Source organism: Podarcis raffonei, chromosome 5 (assembly GCF_027172205.1).
Source record: "Podarcis raffonei isolate rPodRaf1 chromosome 5, rPodRaf1.pri, whole genome shotgun sequence".
In the NCBI taxonomy this organism is placed as follows: domain Eukaryota; kingdom Metazoa; phylum Chordata; class Lepidosauria; order Squamata; family Lacertidae; genus Podarcis; species Podarcis raffonei.
In genome coordinates this window covers 72531928-72544995 of record NC_070606.1, presented here as the reverse complement: position 1 = coordinate 72544995, position 13068 = coordinate 72531928, and the positions used below count along the sequence as shown (strand labels likewise).

At 43.7% G+C, this 13068-nt stretch overlaps 1 protein-coding gene across 4 annotated transcripts in view; it reads right to left on the bottom strand.

The window, feature by feature from the left end:
* The window catches only part of NYAP2 (neuronal tyrosine-phosphorylated phosphoinositide-3-kinase adaptor 2), a 151801-nt gene that overhangs the window by 68593 nt on the left and 70140 nt on the right, over positions 1–13068 (bottom strand). For all 4 annotated transcript variants that reach the window (XM_053390064.1, XM_053390067.1, XM_053390066.1 and 1 more), the window contains exon 3: positions 505–806. In XM_053390064.1, coding sequence (XP_053246039.1) covers positions 505–806 — 302 coding nt within the window. The remainder of the gene's footprint in view (positions 1–504; positions 807–13068) is intronic.

The following is a 13068-nucleotide window of genomic DNA, read 5'->3' as shown; positions in this document are numbered from 1 at the left end:
TGGAGCTGGACCTCAGTGTCTGGGCTGAACGATTGGGGTGAAGATGCTCCTTCAGGTATACTGGGTATTTATACAATATACATCTCCTATCAAGATACCCCAGATGCCATTTGGAACAGAATTTGGTGTTAGCAAAGCGATGCAAGCATAAGCCATTTACACAATTAGAAAACGGAAATAATATTTCTATTTATTTATTCTGTGTGTTTATTTTAGGATAGTTCTTAATCACTGTCAATAAAGTCAATGAGTACTGAACTAAGTGCAAACTCAGATTTGCTTTTAGAAACTTGTTTTACAGTCAGAAATTTAAACTTAATATTCAGTTATAACAGGAGAATTTAGCTTTGGCTGGGAATGGATGAGGAATATAAACACTTGCATTTTGGTGATGGAAACTGAAGAATTCCTGAGTGCAGAACCTCCTTGGAGTTTGAGGAACACACTATTAACAAGTGAATATTTAATAGTACCTTCAAAAGTAAACAGAAGCTAAGCATTTACCTTCAGTTCGGTCTGGTAGCTTTCCACCCTTACTTGTTGTTCCAGCATTTACAGTTTCAGAGGATGTGCTTAGTTTGGTATTGGGATCTCGTTTCGGTTTCGGTGGGGGTTGTTTGCGGGAGCAGCTACTGCTTTCATCATCGGTACCTCCAACAGAATGAAGCGACTGGGATCTCACGGAAAAGCCACTCGAACAAGGATGAGGCAGTCTGTCCTGAGGGGCGGGCATTGTCATAAATCCCATGCGGAAATGCTTGCCAATGTAGCTTCCTTCATTTCCTCTCACCACTTCACCTCCTAAGCTGTAAGGAAAGTAAAACACACATGCATATATATGAAGCTGATAAAGCCATTTGGATGCTTAACAAAATAATAATAATAATAATAATAATAATAATAATAATAATAATAATTCTACTGTTAAGCGATTTACCCCTTAATCACAGAAAATGCTTTGAACTTATTTGAATACAACCCTATAATACACACACACACACACACACACACACACACACACTGCAACTAGTTATACTTTAGTTAAAATACAAAGTTCTTACACATGACATAGATTCAGATTTATTTTGTTATTGCCCATTGCCCATGCACCCACCCAGCCTAAACACCCATGAAATAGATTTTCCAGCTTTACTCACAATAAAAATGTGCTCTCAGCACACCAATTTGTTTTATTGATAAGAAATACATTGGAAAGAAAAGAGAAAATAGAAGTCCGAACAGTGCTGGGTTTATAACGTAGAACCCCACTAATTGATGATATGATCATGGACATTCAGAAATCATAAAACAATGCAGCTACATAAGAACATGGATCATTCCCAAAAGATAATATTGATTGTGCTTGAATTTTGCTGCCACACTTGCCAGTGTCTCCTGCCACACCAGTGTGCGCCACACCATTTGAGAACCACTGAATCTAGACTGATTCTAGATGCATTTGGATCCAGGGCCGTCTTACCCATAGGCGCTAGGGGTGTGGGGCACCTGGGTGCCAGGCTCTCAGGGGCGCCAGGCCAAGAGTCTGGGGCCTGAGAGTTGAGTCCGGGGAAGAGCCCGCCTGTCGGTCAGAGCACTGCAGTGGGCTCTTCTGCTGCAGGCAGATCTGCGCCGCGAGTTAGGTGGTGATCGAGCCAGCGAGATGCTGAGGCGGCTGGCCAGCTCCGCCCTCCTGCATGCCTGGGACTGGGCAACATGGGGGGGGGGGGTTGCCAGGCGGATCTTTGCACCCTGGCACCACATGTGCTTCAGACAGCCCTGTTTGGATCCCACACTTTCTGATGAGGTTATCCTGCCTTTCCCTCCCTAAACATGCCCCAGACAAATGAAGAAGGAAGTGGTGATTGTGATCTTGCTATAATGCCCGCCCACAACATTATCAGGAAAGTGCTGGGACTGCTTAAATCTGTTTTCAAATGGACATTGTGGTGTAATGCAGAATCAATCTGCAATGAGCTTTTATTTTCAGAATGAAACCAGTTTCTCAAGAAGTGCTTTTCAGGGGCGAGCAAAATATGCATTAGATCTGGACTGCATGTACAAGTTCTCAGCCTCCATCGATTTGAAAATAAAATCCTGTGTGCATGCAGCCTTAGTTAATGAATTAAAAAGAGATCTAATTCTCTCAAGTATGACAAACTGCCATCACTAGAGAGCACTAGTGTCCAAACCAGTACATGTTTATTACACCAAACCATTTCTAGATCATAGTTGGTGTCACTTCCCCAGGGATGTCAATCCCAAAAAGATCAAAAGCAGCATCCATTAAATGCTCCTTTACAATCTGAAACTTTGTTTTTTAAAAAAGTATGACTAATTTGAAGATTAATTATGCCTCAGTTAATCTTTCTAAAAATTGTTCTGCAAATAAAGTGTGGTCCCAAACTTCTATATAGCAAAAAAAGCTATTTATGTCACATTTCTTTTAAAAAAGGATTGCCATTGAAATATATAGAGGATGCTATACACGGGAAGATGTTCTACTCTGTAGGATTTCAGCGAATCTATTTGAAACTCAGGTGTTTTGAGAATGTTGCAATTAAGGGACATAAAACTGATTTTGAATGTCTACATTCTGCACAGTTGCATCTGGTCTCTGCATATGGCACATTGGTTTGGTGGGCTGATGTAGGGCTAGTGGAAAAAATATTATTATTATTATTATTATTATTATTATTATTATTATTATTATTATTAAAAAAAATATTACCTGCCCTTCACCAGCAGGTCCCAGGGCAGGTTAAAACAATTTAAAATTCAATATTTAAAACTTTTTTATATAAAAAAATTACAGCCACAGGAATAATCAAAACCTCAGGTTTTATTTAAAATGTATTTGGATATATACAGTGGTACCTCAGGTTAAGTACTTAATTCATTCCGGAGGTCTGTACTTAACCTGAAACTGTTCTTAACCTGAAGCACCACTTTAGCTAATGGGGCCTCCTGCTGCCGCTGCGCCGCCGCTGCACGATTTCTGTTCTCATCCTGAAGCAAAGTTCTCAACCCTATTTCTGGGTTAGCAGAGTCTGTAACCTGAAGTGTATGTAACCTGAGGTACCACTGTATATATATCTATATATCTATATCTATATATCTATGTATCTATATATCTATATAGATATAGATATAGATATAGATTAGATAGATATAGATATAGATATAGATATAGATATAGATATAGATATAGATATAGATATAGATATAGATAGCAACTCACTAAATTTTTACTGCTTCTATTTTTATCTGGCATCTAGTAAATCCCACACTATTACCTACAGATTATCACCCAAAGTCAAACTCGAGCCCCCCAAAGTTCCCTGTGCTTTGCCTTTTTGTTGCAGCCTCCGTTTTGCCCTGCCCAGTGATGTAAAGAGTTCATCTGATCTTCCCGACTGTAAATAGCAGGGCTGACTGGCCGGAGCCTGCTTTGTAGCAAGAGGAGGAAAGTGAGATTTATGTGGCACTTTCCTGTAAAGGAAAATGAAGACAGCGAGTAGAAATGATTGCGTAGATGATCTCATTCCATTACTTTTGACAGAAAGGAGACTGTGCTCTTACTGTTCAGATGATAAGCTCGAGCTCGTTTCAAAATTATATTATACGAGTTGCCAAAAAAAAAAAAAGTGGCGTGGCTTATTAATATATATGGAAATGCATATTTGGATTATTCCCCTGAGAGCTTTTCATTTGGGCTTGGTCAGATTCAAACTGCTTTTATGACAAGGAAAAACGACCGGCTGAAGTACAGCATGGGAAAGGTTACTTTAAAAAGAGGAGGTGGGGAAAAACATTTGTCAGGAAAGAAAAGTAAGAGGACAGTTTTCAGACCACTTACCCCAGAGTAATCTTACTGAACGTTACTATTGAACACAGGCTTTGAGGTGTTGCATTCTCATACCTTCATGATGATAAGCATTATGGTTTGATGAATTAGCCCATGGGTAGGCAAACTAAGGCCTGGGGGCTGGATCTGGCCTAATCGCCTTCTCAATCAGGCCCGCGGACGGTCTGGGACTCAGCGTGTTTTTACATGAGTAGAATGTGTCCTTTTATTTAAAATGCATCTCTGGGATATTTGTGGGGCATAGGAATTCATTCTTCCCCCCACAAAAAATTATAGTCCGGCCCCACACAATGTCTGAGGGACAGTGGACCGTCCTCCTGCTGAAAAAGTTTGCTGACCCCTGATTAGGCTGATATTCAACATTAGTAATAATCAGAGTAGACCTAGTGAAACTGATGTGCTTAAGTTGAGTAAACTCTGCATATGACTAATGCTGGATTCCAACCTTTGTTTGGCGCTGCTGGAATTCTGCCATCCTAGATAACTTATTGGATTGAACTACCCATGCTACAAAGTTATTCAGCCATGGATCCCCAGATGGTCTGTCAGCCTCACTCACTTCACAGAGTGTTTGTTGTGGGGGAGGAAGGGAAAGGAGAATGTTAGCCACTTTGAGACTCCTTAAAAAGGTAAAGGGACCCCTGACCATTAGGTCCAGTCATGACCGACTCTGGGGTTGCGGTGCTCATCTCGCTTTATTGGCCAAGGGAGAAGGCGTACAGCTTCTGGGTCACGTGGCAAGCATGACTAAGCCACTTCTGGCAAACCAGAGAAGTGCACAGAAATGCCGTTTACCTTCCTGCCGGAGTGATACCTATTTATCTACTTGCACTTTGATGTGCTTTCGAACTGCTAGGTTGGCAGGAGAAGGGACTGAGCAACGGGAGCTCACCCCGTTGTGGGGATTCGAACCGCTGACTTTCTGATCGGCAAGTCCTAGGCTCTATGGTTTAACCCACAGCGCCACCTGTGTCCCTTGAGACTCCTTAGGGTTGTGATAAAGCGGGGTATCAAATCCAAACTCTTCTTCTACAACTCCCGGCATCCATGACCATTGACAGCTGGCTGGAAGTTGTAGTCGAACACCGTCTGGGAATCCCAGGTGGTCTATTGGTTTTGGCTGGCCCTGATATCAGAACCATATAGCTGAGAGTGGTCCCCCTAGCAACAATGAACTTTCCACATCTCACCTACGAAGCCTTAAGCGGCTTAGGACTAAAATATCTCAGGGTTGCCACTTCACACATGAACCAACCTGGATCCTACATTCATCATCTGAGGTTCTTCTCTGTGTGATCCTTCTGAGGGAGGTGCAGAGTGGGACAACACAAGAATGGGGCTTTTCATTGGTGGCTCCCTGGTTATGGGACAGGAGGGCATGACCAATGCCACCACTATTCCATTTGCCAGGCAAAAAAAATTCTTTTCTGCCAGGCCTTTGGCCTTTATTTGGAGGGTTTTGATATTCATGGACTTCTTTAGTGCCTTTCATAAATATGCTTTTTATATATAAATATGAATGTATTTTCACTGCAGATGGTGACAGCAGTCACGAAATTAAAAGACGCCTGCTTCTTGGGAGAAAAACAATGACAAACCTAGACAGCATCCTAAAAAGCAGAGACAACACCTTGCCAACAAAGGTCCGTATAGTTAAAGCCATGGTTTTCCCAGTAGTGATGTATGGAAGTGAGAGCTGGACCATAAAGAAGGCTGATCGCCGAAGAATTGATGCTTTTGAATTATGGTGCTGGAGGAGATTCTTGAGAGTCCCATGGACTGCAAGAAGATCAAACCTCTCCATTCTTAAGGAAATGAGCCCTGAGTGCTCACTAGAAGGACAGATCGTGAAGCTGAGGCTCCAATACTTTGGCCACCTCATGAGAAGAGAAGACTCCCTGGAAAAGACCCTGATGTTGGGAAAGATTGAGGGCACAAGGAGAAGGGAATTGCAGAGAACGAGATGGTTGGATAGTGTTCTCGAAGCTACCAGCATGTGTTTGACCAAACTGCAGGAGGCAGTGGAAGACAGGAGTGTCTGGCGTGCTCTGGTCCATGGGGTCACGAAGAGTCGGACACGACTAAACGACTAAACAACAACATGAATGTATTTTCAGTTTTAAATCTGTTTCAGTGTTATGTTGGCTTTCAGTTATGCACTACCTGTCAGTTACTTTTTTTGCAGGGGGAAAGTGACTTGTAAGTGAAATTTTTGTTGTTGCTGTTGTTTCTGTTGTTTAAAAACTGATACTACCAGGGGACTCATACCAACTCCAGGTACATGAGCAGGACAAAGCTCAGTTTAAGTGGAGTGGGGGGGGGGAGCTAAATCAAAATGCCAATCACCTCAATGCCATATTCTGTCACACACCATAATACCCAGACTAGCACACACACCACCACACCACTTAACAATATATCTAAATACTGTTTGCGATTGAGGAGGGTAGTTTGTGCATTTTCCATTTTCTCTTCTTTGAGCCCAAGTGTTTCATTATTTTATTCTCCCCTTTTCTGTATTTGCTAAATTTTGACAGAAACCTCATTAGGCAGCTGTAAACCGAACGTGATACGATTATGCAATTTTCACCCTTTTGAAATTTTAAGATGTCTTGGAAATTTCCTTTCTTTAAATGTTAAAGAACTGGTGCAGGATATGATAGTACCATGAAACCAGAATGTTACAGACCCAATTTGTTTTCTAAACTGACCACCATTTTCTACCTTCTACACTGCCCTGGAGCTTTTGCTTATTAATTCAGATCTATAATATGATGGTTTCTTGCCTCAGGCTTTACCATCATTCTGTGTTTCATGTCCTTTTGTCTAAAATTTATTTTCTCCTTCTGTGAACCCATGCCTGATATTTAAGTGCCACATACATTTCATTAGTGACACCAATTCCCTATCTAGCTAGTGGATACCTTCTGGATATTTTGATCCATGATCCATCATGTGCAGAAGCATATTTCATTGTTGCGCAGGAACTAATTCATTCATACTTACATGCTTCTTGATCCTTCAAGTTGCTTTACACTTCAAAGTAGAGCTGCACAATTTTTGACTGGTTTTTAACAAGATCTTTTAAAGGCATGGAATGACTCCTGCAAGTCGCTCCAGTTCCTGCACAGATGTGCTAATACGCTGGCTGAATAATGCATGCAGGAGTGTGTTGTGGTTCATTTTATGTTCCAAAAAGTTAGAAAAATGGGTGAATTGGGTCTTGGCGAGTTGTGAACATAACTGAAGCTGGGGCATTCACCAAGTTAAAAATCTACTACAAAGATTGATGCAATATAATTTCAGGGTGTAAAAATAAATAAAAAATAAATGTCTCAGTGAATTGCAGCCATATTTCATCCTCAATGGCTCAATTGTGAATTGACATTGGGAGCCACTCACCCATTCGGAGGCAGAAAGTTACTGCCTTCAAATTTTCTATACTGTACTGTTAACAACCTTTATTGTAAGATGTTGCAACCAGAGGTGCTGGTTGTAGAAGATGGAAGGGGCTTCAGCTTGCCCAATATTTTTGGGCAGAGGGCAGCACATCCCAATATTTAGGCGGCCACACCACCACCACTACCAGGTGCCCACTGCACACCCCAGCAGCATAGCTAGCCCCTCGGGTGCCTGGTGTGGGGGCATGTCCTGCAGCCGGGGGCAGGGTGAACTGCCCATGGGGGTGGGACAAGCCTCTCCGACGCTTGGAGCCTCTCTGCTGCCTCCCCTTCAGCTGTTGAGTGGCTGAAGGAGCGGCAGGATGCAGACGCAAGTCTCATGCTGCCATTTCAGGCAGCGCGGAACCTGTAGGTGCCTAAGCCACCATGTCACTCCTAAAAAATTTCGTGAGCCCTTAGAAAACAACAGCTCATTTTGCCACCTCCTCTCAGTGATGATACCCAGGGTGGACCACAACCCCCACCCCCTTCCTCTGCCACTGGCGCATCCCAGCCTCTGCCCAGCAGCCCAGGGGCCAGGCAATGACTGGGACAAACACGGGAGATCTTTGCTTCACTCGTTCCAGCAGCAGCCCGGCAGACTAGGAGCCGAGCTGTGGCTGGATCAAGTGAAGCAAAGATTGCCCATGCTCATCCCAGCCTCCACCCAGGAGCCAGCAGCCGGGTGGTAGCAGGGATGAGCAAGCCCGGAGATCGCCCTCTGCATGTCCCACATGACATGTCACATGGCCATGCCCCCTCAATGTGGGGGGCAAGTTGGCACCCTTGGTTGAAACTATGCGAGATGTCTCGGCTATGGTTAGCTCTTTATAGCTATGGTGAAAGCTGAGTTGTGAAAACAGATGTGAACTGAGCCCACATAAACCCAAAGAATTAGACCACCCGAAGATGCTTAATGATAAAAATCATATGTTCAACACTAGAGCTATGGTAAACCTCTGCATGTTTGTTTTGGGACTCAAGTAAACATTGGCGGGTTTCAATGGTAACTCATATTGTATTTGGACAAATGATAAGATTGCCCTGAACACACTGTTATATTGTTATTTGTTGTAGTTTGAGAAATAAATCAGCACTTTAAAATAAAATAGTTCAAGGAAACAATCTTATCTAGTCCATCAGTGCTCCATAACATTCTATTGCTGGAATATTGCCAACAAATGCTACTCAAATTCAACCTGTTATCAAACCATCCCTGAAAGAAGTTGCTCCTTTCTTGCTGGGTCATGGCACTCTTTAGGAGCTTCTTCCTAAAGTTTATGCTGGCAATCTTATATCTTGATGGTTAAAATTTTACTGTTCCATGCTCAATTCACAATGGAGACTATTAAAAAGATCAAGATATCCGGCATATAAAAAGATGCCTTGCTTAAGAAGAATCAGCACAGATTCTGCAGACATACATTAACAGTTCTTTGAGAGAGTAAATAAACATGAGCTTGTAGGGCAGCGGCTGAAGAAGGAACAAAAAGGGTTTTCTTGTGTGAGTTTCTTGTGGCTGATTAGCTGCTTTCTCTGTGCAAAGGTCAGAGGGGGCAGGGCTTCTGTTGAGGTAGGGGATTAGCTGTGGGAGGAGCTTGTCAGAGCTTGTAGGGCAGCGGCGCGCGCCTAGCGGCGCGCGCAGTTTGATCCATCTTTTAGATTTAGGGGAGCTAGTCTCAAACGTTTGTTGGGGGAGATATAGGTTTATTTGGGGGGATTTATTTGTCCTGTCTTCACGCTTTTTATGATGGAGGACCGCTGTAGTCACCCCCAACGACACCTTCTCAAGATGGAGGGTGAGGGAACAGCTGCAGTCGCCTGTGGTTCCTGCGCAATGTTTGCCATCTTGCCAAAGGTTGCAGGCAGCTTTACCTGCAGCAATTGCATGTTGATTGCCCTCTTAAAAGACAAAGTCCAGCAACTGGAGGAATGTGTAGCTACGCTCCAAAGAATTAGAGAGCTGGAGCTCTCCTTGGAAGCAACAGAGCACACCGTCTCCACCAAGGAGGAGACAGGGGACTCCCCTGAGAAGGAGGCTAGTTCACCAACACAGGAGCCAGATATATGGAGAAACGTGACTCGAAGAAGTAGGAGGCCCAGGGTTCGCTCTGATTGTTTAGAAATACGCAATCGCTTTGAGGTCCTTTCCCCTAGCATGGAAGACGAAGAGCAGACTCCATTTGAGGATCTCTCCCTCATTACAGTCGATCAGGTATATGAAGACGAGCAGCAAAGGCAGTCTTCAGGGAATGTGCAGGCGACCTTGGAACGGACAGCTCACGGAAGAACCCCGACCAGACCTAAGAGGAGGCGTGTAGTGGTGATAGGGGATTCCCTACTGAGGGGAACAGAAGCAGTGATCTGTGGGCCTGACAAGATGTCTCGGGAAGTGTGCTGTCTCCCCGGGGCTAAGATCCAAGATGTAACTGAACGACTGCAAGGAATCATAAAACCCACTGACAAATACCCCTTCCTCTTGGTTCATGTGGGAACCAATGACACTGCAAGCAATAGCCTCCAGAAGATCAAAAGAGATTACGAGGCTCTGGGCAGGAAATTGAAGCAATTAAATGCACAAATTGTCATCTCATCTGTCCTCCCAGTTGAACGACGTGGCCCAGGGAGAGAGGGAAAAATAGTGGAAGTGAACAACTGGCTTCGCAAATGGTGTAAACAGGAACGGTTTGGATTCTTAGATCACGGAATGCAGTTTCTTGAAGATGGACTTCTGGCAAGCGATGGGCTGCACCTCACAACGGTTGGTAGGAATGTTTTTGCAAAAAATCTCAGAAACCTCATCAGGAGGGCTTTAAACTGACTAATGTGGGGGAGGGAGACAGTGCTCCTGAAGGTAGGAGTCTATCAATTGATGAAGATGATCATCCAAATGTCATAGACCGAATGGAGCAAACAGCACGCAGACCTAGTGGTGGGAGGAAAAAATCCTTAAATAAGAGTCACGGGGGAATGATTTATGGACTTCAATGTCTGTACACTAATGCGCAAAGTATGGGAAATAAACAAGATGAGCTTGAGCTCTTGGTACAGCAAACTAAATATGACATAATAGGCATCACTGAAACCTGGTGGGATAAGTCCCACGATTGGAATGTAATAATGGAGGGATACAATCTATTTCAGAGAAACAGACCAGACAAGAAAGGAGGAGGAGTGGCGTTATATGTCAGGGATGTGTATACCTGTGAAGAGATCCAAGATTTAGAACCTCAAAGCCAAAGTGAGAGCATTTGGGTCAAAATTAAGGGAGAGAAGAATAACAGTGACCTCATTGTGGGAGTTTACTATAGATCCCCAAGCCAAACGGAGGACATAGATGATGCCTTCCTGGAACAGATGGCCAAGCATGCAAAAGGAAGGGAGATAGTAGTAATGGGGGACTTCAATTACCCGGATATTTGTTGGATGTCAAACTCAGCCAAGAGCATAAGGTCAAACAGATTCCTCACTGGCCTTGCAGACAACTTCATTGTCCAGAAAGTGGGAGAAGCTACAAGAGGAACAGCCATTTTAGATCTGGTCCTAACCAATGTTGATGACCTGGTTAGTGGGGTAGAAGTGGAAGGATCATTAGGCGCGAGTGATCACGCTCTTCTGAAGTTTACTATACAGCGGAAAGGAGCAGCCAAGCATACTAGGACTCAATTTCTCGACTTTAAGAAAGCCGACTTCATAAAACTTAGGGAAGTGCTGGGTGAGATCCCATGGACAATAATACTAAAAGGAAAGGGAGTTCATGATGGCTGGGAGTTTGTTAAGAGGGAGATAGTAAAAGCACAACTTCAGGCAATACCAATGAGACGGAAACATGGAAGGTGCCTAAAGAAGCCAGGGTGGCTATCTAAAGAACTTTTAACTGAGTTAAGATTAAAAAAGGATGTGTACAAAAAATGGAAAAGGGGGGAAACCACCAAAGAGGAATTCAAACAAATAGCCAGCACGTGTAGACACAAAGTCAGAAAAGCTAAAGCACAGAATGAACTCAGGCTTGCTAGAGAGGTTAAAAGCAACAAAAAAGGCTTTTATGGGTATGTTCGTAGCAAAAGGAAGAACAAAGAAACAGTGGGGTCACTCAGAGGAGAAGATGGTGAAATGCAAACAGGGGACACAGAAAGGGCTGAACTCCTCAATGCCTTCTTTGCCTCAGTCTTCTCCGATAAAGAAAACAATGCCCGACCTGAAGAATTTGGAGCAAATGATTCAGCAGAGGAAACACAGCCCAGAATAACTAAGGAGATAGTACAAGAATACTTGGCTAGTCTAGATGTATTCAAGTCTCCAGGGCCAGATGAACTGCATCCAAGAGTATTAAAAGAACTGGCAGATGTGATTTCAGAACCACTGGCAGTCATCTTTGAGAATTCCTGGAGAACAGGCGAAGTCCCGGCAGACTGGAGGAGAGCAAATGTTGTCCCTATTTTCAAAAAGGGGAAAAGAGAGGACCCAAATAATTACCGCCCAGTCAGTCTGACATCAATACCAGGGAAGATTCTGGAGCAGATCATTAAGCAAACAGTCTGTGAGCACCTGGAAAGGAATGCTGTGATCACCAATAGTCAGCATGGATTTCTGAAAAATAAGTCATGTCAGACTAACCTGATCTCGTTTTTTGACAGAATTACAAGCCTGGTAGATGAAGGGAACGCAGTGGATGTAGCCTACCTTGATTTCAGCAAGGCATTTGACAAGGTGCCCCATGATATTCTTGTAAAGAAGCTGGTAAAATGCGGTCTTGACTATGCTACCACTCAGTGGATTTGTAACTGGCTGACTGACCGAACCCAAAGGGTGCTCATCAATGGTTCCTCTTCATCCTGGAGAAGAGTGACTAGTGGGGTGCCACAGGGTTCTGTCTTGGGCCCGGTCTTATTCAACATCTTTATCAACGACTTGGATGATGGACTCAAGGGCATCCTGATCAAATTTGCAGATGACACCAAACTGGGAGGGGTGGCTAACACCCCAGAGGACAGGAACACACTTCAAAACGACCTTGACAGATTAGAGAACTGGGCCAAAACAAACAAGATGAATTTTAACAGGGAGAAATGTAAAGTATTGCACTTGGGCAAAAAAAATGAGAGGCACAAATACAAGATGGGTGACACCTGGCTTGAGAGCACTACATGTGAAAAGGATCTAGGAGTCTTGGTTGACCACAAACTTGACATGAGCCAACAGTGTGACGCGGCAGCTAAAAAAGCCAATGCAATTCTGGGCTGCATCAATAGGAGTATAGCATCTAGATCAAGGGAAGTAATAGTGCCACTGTATTCTGCTCTGGTCAGACCTCACCTGGAGTACTGTGTCCAGTTCTGGGCACCACAGTTCAAGAAGGACATTGACAAACTGGAACGTGTCCAGAGGAGGGCAACCAAAATGGTCAAAGGCCTGGAAACGATGCCTTATGAGGAACGGCTAAGGGAGCTGGGCATGTTTAGCCTGGAGAAGAGGAGGTTAAGGGGTGATATGATAGCCATGTTCAAATATATAAAAGGATGTCACATAGAGGAGGGAGAAAGGTTGTTTTCTGCTGCTCCAGAGAAGCGGACACGGAGCAATGGATCCAAACTACAAGAAAGAAGATTCCACCTAAACATTAGGAAGAACTTCCTGACAGTAAGAGCTGTTCGACAGTGGAATTTGCTGCCAAGGAGTGTGGTGGAGTCTCCTTCTTTGGAGGTCTTTAAGCAGAGGCTTGACAACCATATGTCAGGAGTGCTCTGATGGTGTTTCCTGCTT